At 44.1% G+C, this 19,846-nt stretch overlaps 1 protein-coding gene across 5 annotated transcripts in view; it reads right to left on the reverse strand.

Moving 5' to 3' along the window:
- The window catches only part of pclob (piccolo presynaptic cytomatrix protein b), a 54,684-nt gene extending 39,608 nt beyond the window's left edge, over positions 1-15,076 (reverse strand). For all 5 annotated transcript variants that reach the window (XM_086027106.1, XM_086027104.1, XM_086027102.1 and 2 more), the window contains exons 1-11: positions 14,938-15,076; positions 11,750-12,947; positions 10,701-11,372; positions 8,527-9,273; positions 7,643-8,458; positions 6,309-7,235; positions 5,411-6,241; positions 4,460-5,227; positions 3,197-4,330; positions 2,064-3,116; positions 713-1,807 (exon numbers count right to left, since the gene is read on the reverse strand). In XM_086027106.1, the coding sequence (XP_085883232.1) occupies positions 713-1,807; positions 2,064-3,116; positions 3,197-4,330; positions 4,460-5,227; positions 5,411-6,241; positions 6,309-7,235; positions 7,643-8,458; positions 8,527-9,273; positions 10,701-11,372; positions 11,750-12,706 (9,000 nt within the window). In that variant the 5' untranslated portion in view covers positions 12,707-12,947; positions 14,938-15,076. The remainder of the gene's footprint in view (positions 1-712; positions 1,808-2,063; positions 3,117-3,196; positions 4,331-4,459; positions 5,228-5,410; positions 6,242-6,308; positions 7,236-7,642; positions 8,459-8,526; positions 9,274-10,700; positions 11,373-11,749; positions 12,948-14,937) is intronic.
- Between the last annotated feature and the right edge of the window lie 4,770 nt (positions 15,077-19,846).

Raw genomic sequence — 19,846 nt, forward strand, 5'->3', positions numbered from 1 at the left:
ATGGGGGACTAAATGTTCAGTCAGGTCAGTCAGTCAGTAATGTTGCCTGCTCGTAAGTCACAGAGGTCCTTGAAGGTGCCAGATGGGTGTCTTGGTGAGAGCAAGTGGCTGGTGATTGGGAGTGGGGCCAGCTTGGAGAAACACACATGAGACAGAATCTGATTTTTATCAAGCTACATGTATGCACAATGTATACTGATCTTCAAGTTGGCACAAAAAATGAAGAAATTATGAAAAATGTTTAATTGCTTGTAGACAAATAGTTGCATCTCTGGAGTGCCTGCACAATCATCAAGTGTGAAAATCACATAATCAAGTAAATCTTTCGATACCTGCCTATTTTGGAAAATGTGTCTGTGAGCAAGCCGTTCTGTAATTGTAGGATAATTTACATAGTAACTTCCCCACACTGATATTTTCCAACCTTGACCTGGAAACTAGGCTGGGCGAAGATCCAGAGCAAATTTCAAGTGACGGCCACTGGACAACACTGTCTTAAACACTATCATGCAGTACTATAGTCATGTCATGTCATGTCATCTTCCAAACCGCTTATCCTATATAGGGTCGCGGGGCAGTACTATAGTGTGATTCTTCATCGTTGGAGTAGTTAGACAAAAGCTTGTCACAGACTAAACTGTGTTCAACTGTGAAAAGGAATGCCAATGTGTCTCTTTTAGTTAATAATGAGAGATTGAAGAATTGCACTTACCCCTCCTGTATGAGGCATGGGGTTAAATCCACAGAGGTTACACACAAGGCTCTTGCATTCGGTGCAGGTGTTGTAATTGGGAGGTTCCTTGGAGGCCACATGGAGTTCAATTTTACAGAGCGGACAGGTGGATATGTCTGCTTTGGGAATCTCTGCTTTGGGGCCTCCTGCCACTTTGGGAATATCCGCTTTGGGGCCTCTTGCCACTTCTGTGGCTTCTAATAGCTTCTTCTCTACTTTTGACTGGGCTATTGGAACAGGTTTGGCTTGTTGAGGTGGTTGTGGTTTTGGTGTAGTCTTTGCAGGGGAAATCTTTGGAGAGACTGGGGGAGTAGTTTTGGGATCATCTTGAACAGCGGATGTTATCAATGTGGATGCAGAGCTAAAAATAGAGGAGCCAAATCCCAACATTTTACCAGTGACACTCTCAGCGGGCTTTGCAGCAGGAGCAACTTGTGTTTTGGGGGAACCAAATCCAAAGAACCCCCCAGATTCCTTCTTTGCAGACACAGCTGGTGGTGGTGTGGATTTGACAGAAGGAGTTGAGGATTTAGAAGGCTGCTGAAGGGGTTTTCCATCTTCCAATTTTGCAGCAATGGGCTTTACCTCTGGTTTTGGAGTTTGAGAAACATCGCAGGCGTCACTCCTTTCAGACACAGCTGCTGGTGGTGTAGAATTAATAGGAGGCTGTTGATGTAGTTTCTCATCTGCCAGTTTTGCAGCAAATGCCTTGATTTCTGCTTTTGGAGTTTCAGAATCATCTGCCTGTTGTGATTTCCCAGTCTGTTGTGACTTCTTGGCCACATCCTTTTCTTGTTCACCACCTGAATGATCTTTTGGCTTTAGGATTGAAACTTGTTGCAATGGATCAGTCTTTTTTGGTGTTGTTGCCTGGTGAGGCTCGTTCTCCACTTGAATGCCCTCTTTTTTTATTAACTTCAACTTATCTGGCTGGACAACTATATCCTTTTGTTCTGATGTTGAGGGAGCAATTTTGACTGGTGAGAGTTGCGGCTTCACTGCAGAAGATCTAGTGGGCTCAGAGGATCCAAGTGCCCTCTTCATCTGACAATCAAGACACAGCCATTCTTGTACCTTTGAAAAAAGAAAGACATATAAAGGTTTTTAACACAGGCAAACAATGATTTTTCAAGATCAGCAATCTTTACAGCATACACCCTATTCCATCTGATTTGAGGGCAAGGGGTGGGATTGAAGTGGGATTGGTTGTCAGTTAATCACAGGGAAGAAAGGCAACCATTCACACTCACGTGCACACCTATACCTGTACCCAATCAGTTGCTGCTTGTAAATTACTGAAATGTGTGTTGTTTATGGAAGTGAGATTTACCTCTGATACGTTGGGCACTGGATTAAACCCACACTGATTGCAGACAGTCATTTTGCATTCCGTACAGGTGTTGAAGTTTGGACCACCTTTACCATCCACATTAAGTTGTACCTTACAGAGTGGGCAGGTGGGCTCAGCTGTTTTTGGAGCCCCCTGAGTGTCTTTAGGTGCCATGGGGGATACAACTGGAGCTTTAGCAACTTTATCTTGTATAACTGATGGGGTTGTTTTCAACTGTGGTTTGTCCAGTTTTTCTTCCTCTGTGTTTTGGGGAGATGGTGGGACTTTGGTGTCTTTTGAAGTTAAAGTTTTAGGAGAGGCAGGTGGTGTTGTCTTAGGAGAGGCATGTATGGATGTCTTGCGTGGAGTTGGTGGTGTCGTTTTAGTTTCATCTTGAACAGCTGAGTTTATCAAACTGGACGCTGAATTCAAGAAGGATGAACCAAAGCCAAACATCTTCCCAGTCACCGATTCAGCAGGTTTGGGTGCAGTAGGTTGTATTTTAGGGCCACCAAAACCAAAAAAACCTCCAGATTCCTGTTTTTTAGGTTGAGTTCGTGGTGGCATAGATTTGGCTGGAGATTTCACAGCTGTTGCAGGTTGTTGTTGTGCAATTTTTGCTGCTTCTTGTGCTGCTGGGGGAACAACCTTTACAGTAGAGGTCACAGTTTCTGGAGGTTCCTTCTGGGCTAATCCAAGTTGTATTTTGGGGGTCTTTTCGGGTAGCAGAGATTCATCATCAGTCTTCTTGATTGCAGGAGGACCACTTTTTTCAGGTAATGAAGCAGTTGCAGGTGTTGACTTGTCAGTGGGTTCAGCTGGGGATTCACCTTCTTTGGTTGTGACAATACCGACAAACTTATTGTTGGACGGAATGGCTTTAGGTGTCATAGTATCCACCTGAGAATCTGGTATTGCTACATTTTTCTCCATTGAGGCAGGTGTTTTTTCTTTGCTCGGTGATGGTTGAGATTTTATAAGTGGAAGTCCAAGAGGCTCAGAAGCCCCAAGTGCCCTCTGCATTTGACAGTTGAGACACAGCCATTCTTTTCCCTGGCAACACAAAACAGATATAATTATTGGCATTTTTAACGATGAAATTTGATGCATTTGATGCAAAAGCCATAACTTACTTCTGCTTTATTTGGCATAGGACTAAACCCACATTTGTTGCAGACTGCAAATTTACATCCAGTACATGTGTTGTAATTGGGTAAATCCTTGGAGTCCATATTAAGTTCAACCTTACAAAGTGGACAATTAGGTTGCACAGCTTTGGGAACAGCTTCGGAGTTCTCCACTTGTGAAGGTTCTTGTGGACCTTGATCTGCTTTCTTTGTTCCTGATGGAAGAGGCTTGACTTGAGTTTGAGGTACCTCAGATGGCTTTACCTCCTTCATGGATGTTTTGAGTGGCGAGACTGCAGGGCTCGGCTTGACTGGTAGAATCGGAGATGCTGACACGTTATCTGAGCTTTGTGCGGGGGCAGACATTTTACGACAACTTGGTGGTGTCGTGCTGGGTTCCTCGCGGACAGCAGAGGTTATTAAAGACGATGCTGAACTGAAGAGCGTTGACCCAAATCCAATCATCTTCCCGGTCACTGCTTCAGTTGTTTTTGAGACACCATCCTGAGATTTTTTAGCATCAATTCCTTTTTCTTGAGTTGATTGTAATGTTGAAGGAGCCGGTTTGGTAAATATGTTTTCAATGAGGTTAGGCTCCTTGTTTGGGAGTTTGGGGAGCTCTTTATCAGCAATTGTGACTACTTGATCCACCAATTTTACTACCGTTCCCTGCACTTGCTGATCGGATGTCACAGTTGTTGCAAGGGAGCTAGGTATAGGATGATTGTCTTGCTTCTTCACTGAACATTCAACATCCGTCCTGATAAGAGGAGCTTCATCAGTCAGTGTCTTATCAGAAAGTGAATCTGCAGTTGGTTTCTCTTCAGATGAAGATACCAAGGAAATTTTGGCCTCCTTCGGAGGTGGCAACACAGTTTTGATCTCTTTCGTTGGGATTGAGACAGTGCCTAAGCTCTCTTCTTTTATTTGTACTACTATTGGTGTTGGTTTTTCCTTCTGGATTTTGTCTGTTGCATCTGCTTTCTGTGGTAAAATTGTATCTTCAATTTGATTGAAGGTTGGAGTAGCTGGTGTCTCTTTCTTGGGTGATGGCTGAGGTTTCATCAATGGAGGCTCCACTGCTTCTGCTGCTGAGAGAGCTCTTTGCATTTGGCATGTCAGACACAGCCATTCTTTTTTCTACAACACAAACAACGACATGGATATTAAGTGTCCTTTTACTTAGTGTTCGAAAAAAACATGTTCATGTATCTGTATATACGGTACCGGTATATGTATATGACTACAATACATGCAATCTTTACTCACCCCTGATACATTTGGCATAGGGTTAAATCCACACTGCTTACAGACAGTAATCTTACAATTGGTGCAGGTGTCATAGTTTGGTAGATCTTGGGACCCAATGTTGAGTTCAACCTTACAAAGAGGACAGGTGGATTGGGCATCTTTTTGAGATTCATCCACTTTGGTTTGTTCAGATGAAATTGCTTCAGTCGGCTGAGTTTGGTCTAGCTTCGTCTTTTGTTCCGTAGTTTGGACAGAAGGGGGTTGATTCTGTTTCATGGGGGACATCTTGGGTGAAACCGGTGGAGTTGAGTTGATCAAAGTGGAGGCACTGCTGAAAATAGAAGATCCAAAGCCAAACATTTTTCCGGTCACTGACTCTGCAGGCTTGGAAGCGTCTGATTGGGTTTTACTGCCGCCAAAACCAAAAAATCTTCCTGACTCCGCGGCATTGCTCTCTTTACGTTCAGCTTGCCTTCTCTGGCCTGGTGATGTTCTGACATCTGGTATGCTTTGAGGGTCCTGTGGAGTCTTTTCAACAGGAGCTGGAATGTTGTCTTTCAGACCATCTGGCTTGTTGGCAGCTGAAGAAACAGCACCCGGCTTTGCTGTCCCAACTGTTGGTTGTCTTTGAGGTGACATTGGTATCAATGTCACTTTCTTTTCGGGTTCAGCTGTGCTTATGACATCTTTTGCGGGTGCGTGGAAGTTGTTAGTCCCAGCTGCTGGGGGTTGGCTTGCACCTAGTGCACGCTGCATTTGGCAGGTGAGACACAGCCACTCCTGAACCTAAAAAAAGTAAGGTTAGTCCAACTGTTTATGTAAGTTTGATTCCAATGTTTAACAAGCTGTAAATAGAGCATACAAATTAAGGCATGCATATGGTTGATTAAAGGAATGATCCCAAGACTCTTTAGAAAAATAATCACATTTATATAATTTTAAAATATATATAAATGTATATAGTCTTACCTTTGTTTCAATTGGCATGGGGTTAAATCCACACTGATTACAAACAGTGTTTTTGCATTCAGTGCAGGTATTGGAGTTGGTTTGGAGAAGTTCATCTTTACAGAGCGGACATGTAGAACCTGGTTTGACATCTGACTTGGTAGCTTGCGCAGCCTTTGGAGGTTTTGGTGTGTCATTATCTCCTCTAGTCATACCTGATGGAGGTGCCATTGCCAGCTGTGTTGACTCTGATGGCTTCCTCTGTGTCTCCAGATTCCGACAATTATCAGATTTCAACTCTTTTGCAGGGGACCTTTTGGGAGAAGCTGGCGGAGTGGTCTTGGTCTGATCCTGAACAGCCGACGTTATTAATGTAGATGCTGAGCTGAAGATTGATGAGCCAAAACCAAACATCTTTCCTGACACTGAATCGGTTGGCTTCTCTACATCCGGCTTGGACTTTGTTGCACCCAAGCCAAAAAAGCCTCCTGTCTCTTGCTGCTTTGCTGCAGTGGCATTGCTCTGCCTACATCCAACTTGGCTTGTCTGATCTGGTGGTTTCTCAGGAATGGGCTTCTCATTTTGTTGTTGGGTTTTAGCATCAGGTGCTGGGCTAACCAACTTCACTGGTGTAGTGGAAGCTTCAGATTTGTTTGACTTAACTGAAGCTGTGGATGACTTTTGCTGTTGGGTGTCAGCTGCATTCAGATTTGCCTTTATTTGGGATGTCGGTTTGGAGGTGTCTGTTAACTTGATCGCAGATGGAAACTGTTCTTGTTTTTGAGAAGCTGGTTGCTCAGATGGTTCAACTGCTCTTTTCATCTGACACGGAAGACACAGCCATTCCTTTTTCTGAAATAAAGCAAAAATGGATTAAACAAAAACAAATACATACATAATTTTCAGAATATAGATTTACCTTTCCAATGGGTAGTGTGCTAAATCCACATTTGTCACAGACAGTGGTCTTACACTCGCAGCAGCTACTGTAATTTGGAGGTTCCTTTGAGCCAATGTTTAATTTGACATTACATAGCGGACAATTTTCCTGGTGTACATTAGGATGGGTGTGGGTCACTGTCGCTGCCTTTGTTGGCTGTGATGAAATTTTATCCTGCTTCCTCTGATTTGCTTCATTTTTCTTGACCTCCTGAGAAAGACTTCCTGGTCCTTTCGGTGGCACTTTATTGGGAGAAGCTGTTGGTGTACTTTTGGGAGAAATCTTGGGTGCATCTACTGCCCTTGGAGAGACCTGCACTGGGGCGGACATTTTGCGAGAGCTTGGCGGTGTCGTGCGTGACTCTTCCTGAACAGCTGAGGATATCAAAGTGGATGCTGAGCTGAAAATGGAAGAGCCAAAACCAAACATCTTCCCAGTAATTGAGTCAGTTGTTTTGGAAGCATCTGAAGTGGTTTTAGAGCCACTCAAGCCAGACTGGTTGGATGACTGTTTCTGGGCATCTGAAGTGACTTTGCTCTGTTTTGGTCCAGAATGAGTGGCCTGGTCCGATGGTTTCTGAGAGCCAGACTTCGTTTGAGGTTCCTGGTCAGAAACTGGGGTACCCTGTTTATTCTGATGTGTTTTTTTAGCACTTACGGACGGGATCTCCTGTGGAGTACTTGGTGCAGAACCCTCCTTCTTATCAGGTGCTGTAGCCTGCATTATTGGAAGCACATCAGATTTTAACACATCCTTTTTGGTTGTTTCAACTTCATTTGAAACAGTTGTCTTCTGAGGTATGGACGATAGAGGCGGTTTATTTACTGCATTTGGGGGCTTTACTGGAAGTTCAGATGCATTCAGAGCTCTTTGCATCTGACAATTCAAACATAGCCATTCTTTAACCTAAAAAGAGAAAACACCAAGAAAAAGTGGCAAATATTTAAATGAATTGCATATTGTTCTTAAACAATGACAAGCATCAATCATCCATCCACACATTTTCTACAGCCCTTGTCTGCATTACGGTCACAGGTAACTGGAGCCTATCCTAGCTGACTTCAGACGAGAGACACCTAGGACTGATTGCCAGTTAATTATAGGGTTCATACGGACTGACAACCATTCACACTTGGCTCCCCAACCACAGACAACCACTGCCCCCACCCATATATATAAAATACTGAAAAAAAAATATCATAACAAATCTCCATGAATAGGTGGATCCATAGGTGCCACAAACATGCATGGTCCACTGTAGTAAACTGTAAGCTAAATTTATTTTATTCAATTAATTATATTAAAGTATTTACCTTTGACAGATTTGGCACTGGACTAAATCCGCACTGGTTACAAACAGTGTTTTTGCATTCTGTGCATTTGCTGTAGTTGGGAGAATCCTTTGAGCCAAAGTTAAGGTTTGCCTTACATAGAGGGCAAGTTGATTCACCATCTTTGGATGATGCCTGGGAGACGGCCACCCCCTTTGAATGATCTGATTCAGGTTTAGATTGTAACAATGTAGATGACTTGGACTCTTGTTTCTTCTCCTGTTCTTTCTCCTGAGCAAGAGGTGATTTGGTCACCTTTGAGGCAGGCATCTTTGGGGACAGTGGGGGTGTCGTTTTGGGCTCCTCCTGGCCTGCTGAATTGATTAAAGTGGATGCCGAGCTGAAGATAGAGGAGCCAAAGCTAAACATTTTATCGCCTATTGAGTCAGTGGGCTTGACTACATCAGACTGTAGTTTAGGACCGTGGGACTCCTCTTGTGTCTTTGAAGCAGCATTTGTCAGCTTTAGGTCAGATATAATCCTTGTTTCCGGGAGCTTTTGAGGTCCTTTCTTCTGGTCTTCCGATAGAGTTTTCGGACCCGAACCTGAAGTAAGTGTTTTCTGGTTTGCAACGTTCATCTTTTCAGATTCCCTCACAGGTGTCTCCTTCACTTTGGACTCAGCAGGTGTTGGGTCATCTTTTGTTTGAGATTTATGCTGTGTTTCCTTCTCGTGGACAGTCACAGATGCTGGAGCTTTGTTTGGCGAGGCCTGTGGTTTCATCATGGGCATTCCCAGAGGCTCTGATGCTCCGAGAGCACGTTGCATCTGACAGTTGAGACATAACCACTCCTTCACCTACACAAGAGTACATCGTGTTTATTAAAAATCACAAGAGCATGAATAAACATGAACAATTGTCTTACCTCCTTCACATTTGGCACAGGGTTAAAGCCACATTGGTTGCAGACAGTGTTTTTACACTCTGTACAGGTGTTGTAGTTGGGGGGATCATTAGAGCCAAAATTGAGTTCTGATTTACAGACAGGACAGGACGACTGAACAGGTTTAGAAATACCTAGGGGAGCGGATACTTTCTTCGATGGTTCTGATGAAAGCTTGTCCCCTTTCGGCTGCTGGCTTTGTTCCGTTTTATTTTGTGGTTGTAGTTTCTTAACAGATGGGGACTCTTCAGAACCAGGCCTCTTGGGAGAACTGGGTGTTGGTGTTGGTTTTGGTTCCTCTTGCACAGCAGAGGACATCAAAGTGGATGCAGAGCTGAATATGGAGGAACCAAATCCAAACATCTTTCCTGTCACAGACTCAGCAGGCTTAGGAACGTCAGGTTGCTTTTTCGGACTGCCGAAACCGAAGAAACCACCTGATTCTTGCTGTCGAGCTTCAGTGGCATTGCCCTGTTTTTGTAACTGCTCTGTTTTTTTCTGCAGATCTGCCTTCACGTTGTCCTGCTGCGCTTTCTGAACAGGAGCTGAGCTGGCCTGTTTCAGACTGTCTTGTGCTTTAACAGCTTCAGCCTTGGATGACTGTGCAAGAGTCGTTTGTAGTACATGCTGTCCGGGTGTCCTTTTCGATGGGGAAGTGGGAGGTTTGGGAGGTTCGATTCCTCTCGTCGCACGTTTCACTTGGCAGTTTAAACAAAGCCACTCCTTGCCCTGTAACAACACAGCAGATAAAGGTTATTTTTTTCCATTAAGACACATTTGCACCAAACAGTTCCATTCAATTCATTTGTATTCATGTCTTCATTAGGGTTGCGGGTGAGTTGGAGTCTATCCCGGCTGACTTTAGGCAAGGTGTGAGGTACACTGGTCGTCTGTCACCTGAGAGACAAACAATCAATCACACCTATCCGCAATTTTGAGTCTCCAATTAATCTATCATGCTTGTTTTTATAAAGAAAAGGAAGTAAGCCAGAGTACCCGGAGAAAACCCACGCAAGGAAATAGGGAGCACAGGCAAACACCCTGTAGGACGACCTAAAAGCCCAAACCGATCCACTCGAAGGCAGACGTGCTAATCTTTTTGTCAACAACATGGCTTCTTGTCCTCCTTCCATCTTAACATCTGTCAAATTTTTGGGGTGTCCCATTCCTTTTAATTCCATAATGACATACAGTAAGAAGGTGGACTGTTCTCACTCATTCAACTAGCATACGTAGTTAAGTACATAAGCGGACCAAAGCATACCACAGGACATGTAACACAACAAAGGGATACTGAAAAGTTGGATATGACGGGAAATTTTACAAAATGGAAACATAGCAGTATGAACAGAACTACCAATAAAAATTAAACAGAAGCAATATCGCAACAAAAAAGATTTCCAATCCCAAACAAAACTCAAAAAAGAACACAATCGGTAGGTGTCTCATTTACAAGACAATAAACACATTTAACTTGATTATGGGAGATGCAATTTAGGTTAGAACAACAATCAATTACTGGATATGTAATGTGTTTTTTTTTGGACAGAGCATTTTTTTTTAAAGCTGAATCCGACTGCACATCATTGCTACAGGGAGAAGCAGCAGCCTTGGGGTGTCGTTGGCAAGCTTGTCCTTACGAACTGCACATTGTGCATTGAATTACAATGTCGAGTGTCGGGTCCTTTGTGCTTCAGCCTGCCAGTAAGATGCCTTATCCGTTTACTTCAGTGTGTGCTCGCTTGCCTCCGTAGTAAAAGCCTGCGAGGTGTGGATGTGTATTTTTAGCAGGGAGCAAACATCTGATGTCTGCTTTTAAGCAAAGATTAAGAGATGCTACAGAAGTTGAATTGAAATTAAATGGTAGTCATCGATGACATGGCAGAATAATAATGATTTTGTGGTTGGTGAGTAATCCCCCTTAAGCATTGTTGGATCAAAGGGACCTGCAGTTTTCAAGTTCACTGCAAACAGTCAGATCCCGTCAGACTTAACCAGCAACTGTAAATAAAGCCAGATTGAGCCCACTCACCCAGAGAAACAAAGCAAATTGCTTTCCATCAATGATGCAAAATTATATATACTTTATATGTACTTACTTACATACTTTGTCCACCCCCTCACTATGTTATATAATCCATATGAGACAGTCTTACCTCCTTAACATTTGGCATGGGGTTAAATCCACACTGGTTGCAGACAGTGATCCTGCATTCAGTGCAGCTGCTGTAGTTGGGTGGGTCCTTGGAGCCCACGTTGAGCACCATCTTACAAAGAGGACAAAAGGATTGGCCTTTTTTGGGAAGATGATGCCCGGGTGATTGTGAAAGGTCCAATGGAGAACGTCCTCCAGGAGGAACCTTGGCCTGCTCCGGTTGTAGCTTCTTCTCCTGGACAGCGGCAGGTTTGGTCTGCGCTTTGGGAGAAACCGGTATTGTGGTTTTGGGCTCATCCTGAACCGTTGAGTTTATCAGTGTTGATGCGGAGCTGAAAATGGAAGAACCGAATCCAAACATTTTCCCAGTCACTGTTTCCTCAGGCTTTGCTGTTTTCGAAGCACCAAAGCCAAACAAGCCTCCGGACTCCTGTTGATTGGCGGCTGCCGTGCCGCTTTTCTCAGGGTGCGGTTTCTGTGAGTCTGTCCCGACATGCTTGGGACTTGCTTGGCTTTTAGGAGCTTCACTTTTGGCTGCTGATGTATTTTGCGTCCTGTTGGTTGAACCTGATGCAGCAGGCGATGGCATTTTGGAGGGGGATGGCATTGGCTTTTTCATCGGTGGTTCTTCAGCTCTCTTTATCTGGCAGGTGAGACAAAGCCACTCGGATGCCTGGAGACAGATATTAGTTTTAAAAAATAATCATTTTAAAGATGAAACCTTTTAAACTAAATTCAAATTGGGCCATCGTTATCAGCGTAGTTGGAAAATGTAGATTAACGTTGTTTTATGCAGGTTTTAATTTGTGCATGAAAGTGGTGAGAATGATAAAATGTGATTTCCATATGACTTTGGTGTCAAATTAATCTCAAGTAGCAATGATTCCCCACCACTGTGCCATGGGAAAATGTCCACTTTCACTTAAAATTGGTCAGAAAAATCTCAATAAACCCCAGTAACTCCAGGTTGTGAAACACCGAACTGTAGTACACTTTAAAATTTATTGCAACGGTGTCGACTGTATTTATATGAAACTAGAAAATACTTACATCAGCGTCAGGTGGGTTGAAACCACAGAAGTTGCACACTTGGATTTTGCACTGCGTACATGTTTTGTGGTTTGGTGCTTCCTTGGTGTGTATATTGAGTTTGGTCGTGTTGCAAACGGGACAAATTGAAGACCCTCGCATGAGGTCTGGCGTGGCGGGTCCTTTTGGGCCTCGCTGCTGGGCCGCCTGCAGTGCTCCCGTCTTGGATGAGACCTGTTGTGGGCTAGGTTTGGGGATACTCTGTTGTTGTGGGGGAGTATTAGGTGTTCCATGTTGTTGTGGAGATGGTTTTGGCGGACCGGAATGTTGCTGAGATGGCTTCTGTGGCGCCGATTGTTGCTGGGACGGTTTAGGGGACCCCTGTTGTTGCTGGGATGGTTTCTGTGGCGCCGATTGTTGCTGGGATGGTTTAGGGGACCCCTGTTGTTGCTGAGACAGTTTAGGGGAGCCCTGCTGTTGCAGGGATGGTTTAGGTGTTCCTTGTTGCAGAGACAGTTTAGGTGGTCCCGATTGTTGCTGAGATGGTTTCTGTGGTACTGATTGTTGTTGGGATGGTTTAGGGGATCCCTGTTGTTGCTGTTGTTGTACAACCTTGGCCGTTCCTCGCTGGGAGTCTTGCATTTTGGTCCCCGTTCGAGCTACATCTCCGTCAGCCAGCGGTGTTCCTCCGGGCTTGGATACACCTTTCGGTTGACCTTCAGGCTGTTTCAGGGGTCCCGCCTGTCCATTGCCGTGCTGCTGCGGCGGACCCTTTTTTTCAGGAGACTGGCGCACAGCCGCACCCTGATTAGGTTTTTGGGGTCCTTTCTGCTGTGGCTGGCCTTTCCCTGGCTGCTGCTCTCCACTTTTCTGGTTTTTATCCCCATCCCCGTCATCGCCAAACAGACCAAACTTGTTGACAGCAGAGGACACGGCACTGAGAGGGTTGTTCCCACTGAGGAATTTGGAGGAAAACATATTGGGATCTTCCTCGTCCTCCTCGTCTTCTTCCTCTTCAGTGTAGGAGCTGGAGTCTACTGAAGCGTCTGCGTCAGAGCAGGAGCCACTGTCTGTTCCCTCTCCTGGCGCTCCAGCCGAGGCCTGGGGGGGAGCTGGAGTGGGCGCTGAGGAGAGAGCATCGACGGCTCCGCTGCTGCTGCTACTGCTGCTGCTGCTGCTGCCTGGACTCTCCTCTGGCTCGGCATCTACATGAGACTTCCTGGAGAGGGAGGAGGGGGAGATGAAGGAACGGGGGAGGTCAGGGTTGACAGGGAACAAGATAAGAAGGAGGGATAATGGAAGGGAAGCAAATTAACATCACATCATTCTCTGTATGTGCATGTTTGGCTGCTTGTTGTACAACTGAACACATGAATGTTCAATAAAATGAATATACACTGGATTTCTTGTGATTCCCTACAGCAAAAGTGTCAAACTCGAGGCTCACGGGCCACATCCGGCCATCCGTGTCATCATCGCAAATTATGGCCGGTAGTTCACCTACCCCCATTGTTGTGAGTAGAGTTTAGGTAGCCCTAGTTGTTGATGGGACTCATTTTGATGACCACATAGGCCTACTTTACTACTTATTACATGAAAAGCAAAAATCCCAGTCATTGGCTGTGTCCAAATTCACAGGCTGGGTCCTCCGAAGGCCGTGTTTTCATCCGCATGACGTCACTTCCGCCGCGACTCAACTGCACGTGAGGTCCAAATTCACATTAAGCCTGTCCAAATTCACCACGATTTAGGTGGTCCACGGAGGCTACATTAGGATTAGCATTGGCCTTTGAAGATGCCAAAGGACCCAGCCTGTTACTTGGCTTTCTAGAATTTGAAAACCACGTGCAGTCGAGTCGCGCCAAAAATGACGCCATGCGGCCAAAAACACAGCCTTGAGGACAGCCTGTGAATTAGTACACAGCAATAGACTCTCCCCTAAAAATGTTTCTAATGAGTATAGATGCAACAAACTCTCAGCAAAGCAAAACTTAGATCAAATTAAAACTCCTCAACTCTCTTCCTTGACACCAAGATACCACTGGAAGGTGCCTGTTAGCACAAAAACAGCAAATAAGAGTTTTTCAGCAAATAACGTTAGATCGGTTAAAAAAAGAAACCTGCAAGTCTGACGATTTATGACGAATATGCCGAGGTTCACTATACTTGCTGTAAAAAGTTTTATAAGCACTGTTCTAGTTGATTCTTGATCATTTCCACTTGCAGTGTTCAGGTTGGAAAATCCTGATCACTGACTGTGACCAATAAAGATTTTTTAATTAATGAACACTATGACTACATTCATCACAATCTGACTTTTAACCAGTCACTGCAACAAACGGCAAAGGCACTAAAACCACTCGAACTACGATGCCACCCAATCATCCTCGAGTAGATCCCACCCTTGTCACACGCCGATTATTACTCAGTGTCCACTCATGCTGTTGCATAACACGTGATTAATTCTGTACCCACTCACACGCACACACACACACACACACACACGCACACACACACACACACACACACACCAGTCATGTCTGATTTGAGCATTTGCATATCATTCCAATCTATTGGAGATCTAGCCTGGCACTGTTGCTTGTGCGTGGAGCAGGTCTGAACCCCTCGGTTGAGCACCACATGCAAATTAGGAGCCTGACAGATGCAATGGAATGCGTGACAATGTGTACACGGGCACCACCATGCATTAGAAATGACTAATGGAGGTGCACATTTTTCAATGGATCATAGCATCCTCTCTGTGTATTCATGACGAGAACATCTAATTGCATTGCAGCACAGTCCACCTCCCTCCCGCCCCCAACACATGACAGGTTGCAGCCAATCCACGACGTAATAAAAATCACATCACAGATCGAACCCCAAGACAACATGTTAAACGCTTGCGGGAGATAGTGAAGCGTGACGGATGGTGAACGGAGTCATCCTCCACATTTCTGTTCGCATGCCCTTGACCGGAAGCTCCACTTCACTATTTTTTTTTTTGTTTGCTTGTTTGAGATTGCACGAAATCAGCCGTAATCAAACGAGCGGAGGAGGACGAGCAGCGTCATTCTATGTGGTGTTAAGAAGAAAAAAAATAAAAGGACCCGCGCATCTCCTCCCATCCCGTAGCATCATCCCCCTGCGCGGCCACAATGTCAAATGGCAAGTCGTTCCTCGTTCTGTGAACATAACCAGGTGAATACCTTCAGTGAGATCGGATCGGTGCGGCCATCCTGCTCCCCGACGTGTGCTTGGCTGTAGAGAGGCGGAGGGCACAGGGACAACGGCGGAAGGGGGGAGCGATGATCAGCAACATCCTCCAGAAGAGGAGAGAGAGGGGGCGGGAATGCCTCTCGCTGCAGTGCGCATGCGTCACATCTGACAGGTGATCACAATCCACAGCCATGGAAATTAAAGGGAACGCGCGGGTTTTGGGGTCCACGTGACTCACGAAACTCACGTGAACGAAAAGCCCGTTGAAACGCAGCTATCGCAATGTGATTATCATCATACATAACACACGCGATCACCACGTCAAAAAATCGTTATGGATGGTGTCATTTGTACAACAGGATTTTGGGTAAATCTGTCTTGAACCTTGAAGGACATTATACATTAGGACGTTATTTTGACGTAGGCCTACGCATTCATTGGTACCTTAATTGGGTGCCCGTGCACCATCTAACGCAAATTAAAAAAAAAAAAAAAATCCATCCATCCATTTTCTGAACCACTTATTCCTCATGTAATTAGAAAAAATGCACACACGCACACACTATATAGGCCTATGATACCTCTGTAGTGTCATCCATCAAAATGTCCAATGTTGTGTGGAGTAAATCCAGCACATTTCATGAAGAATCACTCAATTGTCAACTTGAGATGGAGATCTCGTAATATTCAGTGAGCAAATTTTTGCTTGCTAAGCATTTCCCCGCATTGAGGTACACCAAATAGGACGGGCTGCTTTCCATCAACAAGCGCAAATTCAGCCTTCTTTCCAGGCATTTTCTCTTGGGGTGCATTTCAGTAGCTGTTTTTTTATTATTCTATTTTTTTATTTTTTTGTTTTAATGAGGACACTAGTGCCAGACAGTAAATATCCAGAGGCGCAAAGCATCTCTGTAAGGTCACTGCACTCCCTTTAGCGGCCTTTGCACTGGCTGTTTTAGATGTGATGTGCACAGAACACCTGGTCAATGTCATCCTAATGTTGCTGGGAAAAAATAAATTAATCTAGAAGAAGAGAAAACGTGAGACTTTAGTGAAAGTGTCACACATGTGTATTTGTCACGATTCAAAACACTTTCCATGTGGCTTAATAAAACCACTGGAGCATGTTTTTGTTTTGGCACAAATGGGACAAATGGAGGCACCTGACACTTAGACAGAGTATGTATATGTATGGTATAGCAGAGTATTTGTCACAGTATATGTGTGTTGCAATCAGGGAAAAGGATGACATACTTAATGGAATGAATGACGAACACCATTTAAAAAAGCCAATGATGTTGAATGTGATCCAAGCGGTGAGTCAGCAAGGCTCACAACGCGCTTGTTAGTTGTACATCTGTCAATAAATGATTATTTTGCCATCTAAATATTTTGGTCAAAGTCACTGTTCTGCTTGACATGGTTCTTTTCACCCAAAATTTGTTTTCTCTACTTTTTGGTCAGAAATTCATGTTTTGGTGACACCAACCGGTGTTCTACTGCTCATTACTAAAGAAAAATGCTAGACACAAACACAATACCCTGCTGGTCTCGAAAAAAGCAATCAAAATTCTCAAATGGCTGGCACTCTGGGAAAATAGTTGTTTTATATGTTTTATATTAATTTGTCTGGTTAGTGTACATAATAAGCACATACGCATTGCCGTGAAATTGCATGCATTCTGCACTTTTAGTCAATATTTATAATACCCTGAATATTTAATTCATATGTTCAAATGTTTAAAACTTTGATCTTGTATTTGATGCATCGGCATTTTACAAGTATGCCTGCTGCTGCTGCATATTTGCACAATGGATGAATTCATCCTCCATTGATGGTGAAGTGTGAATGAGGTGCGGGGGAGGGACTGAGAGCGAGAAAGCGTGTGAGTGTTTTTACGCGTTGCATTCCTGTGTGATTTGCAGATGAACAATAGTCAGAAATCATTTTCATTCACCTTGGACTGCGTTCAAGTTTTCCAACTCATCCTCATCACGCAATACTTAAATCTGTTGTTGTTGTATGCTAGCTCTATGAAAATAAATAAATAAATAAAATAACGTGGAAAATTAGAGGGCTTTACAATATAAAGCCTCTAAACTACAACCTGCACTCTGGCTATCCACTTTTCTCCCACGCACTAAAGAGACACACTTAAATCCCTCGCAATCGCTCAAAGCATCGTCAACTCAAACAAGAAGAATGAATTGCGTGCTCCCACTGTTGTGTCATGCGTAGCCAGTAGGGTACAGTCATGGTATTATTTCCTCCAATAGTCTTTTAGAGATTATGCCTTCCATAAGGACAAGTGGACAGACGGACAGACATTTTTTTCCGTGGCATTCCAAACAGCAATAATCGCTGCACTCGAGACAATAATAATGTTCCTGGGTCAATTTGACCCATGGTGTGTTTATTTATACAAAAGTGTCAGAAACAAATTTTGCTGAACGCTGACTAAAAAAGTCATATTTCCTCTTAACCCTCTTGTTATGTTCATTTCTCAGTAACAGTAGTAATGTGCCTGGGTCATTGATTATACAAACGTGTCAGGAAGTACAATATTTTTAGGTGTAATCCTGCAAGTTTCGAAAGGCAATACTTGTGCAGGTGTACCTAATATTGCGGCCAGGAAGTGTACATCTACTTCCATTGTCGAACATGATAGTCAGCAATGTTTTCCATCCATTCTTGGAGGCCTGCCTCCCCCCCCCTTCGTGCCGACATTAGAAAGGCGGCATCACTTTTATACTGCATTTGTATTCTCTTCCCTGCATGGTCAACACTGACAAGTACACACACACACACCCTCTCCTTTCTGTCTGTCTCTCTCTTTCCGGCTGGCTCTCAGTCAAACAAACAGAGCTTACGAGCAGTACTTATCGCTCTCATTTTAATTAGGCCGACACAGCAGAGCGTAATGCAGCATGGCAGTTTCCCTTTTGGATGCAATTGTCGCAGTTAAGACTGACTGCAACTTCCGTGGATAACCATAAAAGTCACTCCCGATTACAATTGACTTTTTTTTTTTACACACTCACCTTTGGCGACCTTTCAGGAAGGCGAAGCAGTTTTTTCCCGGCATGTCTTTTTTTTTCTACCTGCCTGGAGGTGAATGACAGCAAACTGTCCAGGTCTGTGCGCTTGCTGCGTGTTTAGACGGGGGCAGGTGGGTTTGTTAGCATGAAATCAATACAGTAATATGATCAGGCACACTTCAGCGCTGTCATTAAATTTACATCTCCAAGCCCAAGGGGGGGGAATGTGGACTCCACTCCAACCCGTGAGCGTAAAGTCAACACATTTGACTTTACAAGCAACACTGCTCTTAATAGCTTGTACTGTAAATGTTAGCTCAAGCGTAGTGTAGTGTGTGGTAGCATCCTGCTGCTAGTTAGTTTTGCAACATTTTTTCGGCATATACAATGCTGCTGACAGTTCTTTCCGCTATTAGGACTGCATTCTGCTGTTAGTATAATATAGCATAGTATATTATAGTATTATATTGTAATCTGCTGGTAGTTCATACTGCTAAATGTAAAATTTGCACTGCGCTGTGGATGGGTCGGTGCCCCCTGTCTCTTCTGCAAACACCAACATCAGCCTAAAAAATGATTACATTAAATTCATCAAGATCTGTGTTTTTGTTTATTTGGTTTTGATCGGATTGATTTTGTGTATTCCCTGTGTCCCTTTTTCTTGTCTGTCTCGTTCGGTTGCCACCTGTTCTTGTCTGCCTGGTCCCCTGTGACTACCAATCAGCTCTCTCAGCCATTTGTGTCTTGTCCAGGTGTTCCTCATTGTCTCATCAGTTTATTGGGTATTTTGTTACCAAGGGTCTCGTGTACAAAGGGTGTGTACGCGCAAAAAATGAGGCGACTGCCCCTTCTACTCTCAGGTTCAAATGTATCAAGAGGAAAAAGGACTGTGGGAATATGCGGTGCTTCACGGTAACTATACTTGGCTGGCGTACGCATGTTTCTCTTGCTTTAGAGGTGATGCTTGGCAGTGGCATTAGTGGCGAAGCTAGACTTTTATTCTTTGGGGGTGGCCATGGGGTTGCCAAGGCTATCTCAGGGGGGCCGCAAAAAAACCTTGAAAAATATCAACAATCAATATCATCATCATTTTTACGTTTGCGGTGTCCACCCAACTCGCCACCACATTCCTGTTTGGGAGCGCAAAACGCTGTCATGAGCTAACATTCCGGGCCGCCGTTTGGGTTTACCACACCCTATTTAACAAGTTCAAGCCATCGTGATTACTGACAACATTTTAACAATTTTTGGGCATCTCCAGCTCATGAATTTACTCTTTTTTTTTTCAGTGTTGAACCACTAGAGGGCAGACTACGCCTGTGAGTACAATGTTACTGCAGGGAAAGAACATGAAAAAGAAAAAAAAGGACTCCACAGTGTTGTTGCAGCTAGTTAATAAAGGGGGCTCTGTGATATCGCAGAAGAGAACAGTGGTCTTTCTTTTGAAAAGAACCCAACACAATACGTCAGTCTGTACTTGACCCGGTTAGGGACGATTACTGGGATGGACGAAAACCCACTCAAGTCCTTGCTTAGTTCGTCATTTTTTTTTTTTAAAACTTTGCGTTCTCCATCCCCAAAATGGTCATCCGTCCGGGACGAACGGACGGAAGTTTTCGTCCCTGGGATGGAATGCCCACCACTGCTAATTTGTGTATTTATATAGTACATCAGTGCATCACCATTCTCGAACCTCATCGCACTGTTTTGCTTACCAACAAAGGCAGTACATTGGTTAGCGATTATATGTTAGAATTAAGATAGGAGACTAAGGCATGCACCCAATCGTCACTTTTATTAAGAGCATGAATTTGTGGCAGTCACCAGCCAGCTCCTTCGTTCACTCATCACCATCCCAAG

This window comes from Filicampus tigris, chromosome 4, assembly GCF_054856515.1.
Source record: "Filicampus tigris isolate MCC_2025a chromosome 4, RoL_Ftig_1.0, whole genome shotgun sequence".
NCBI classification, from domain to species: domain Eukaryota; kingdom Metazoa; phylum Chordata; class Actinopteri; order Syngnathiformes; family Syngnathidae; genus Filicampus; species Filicampus tigris.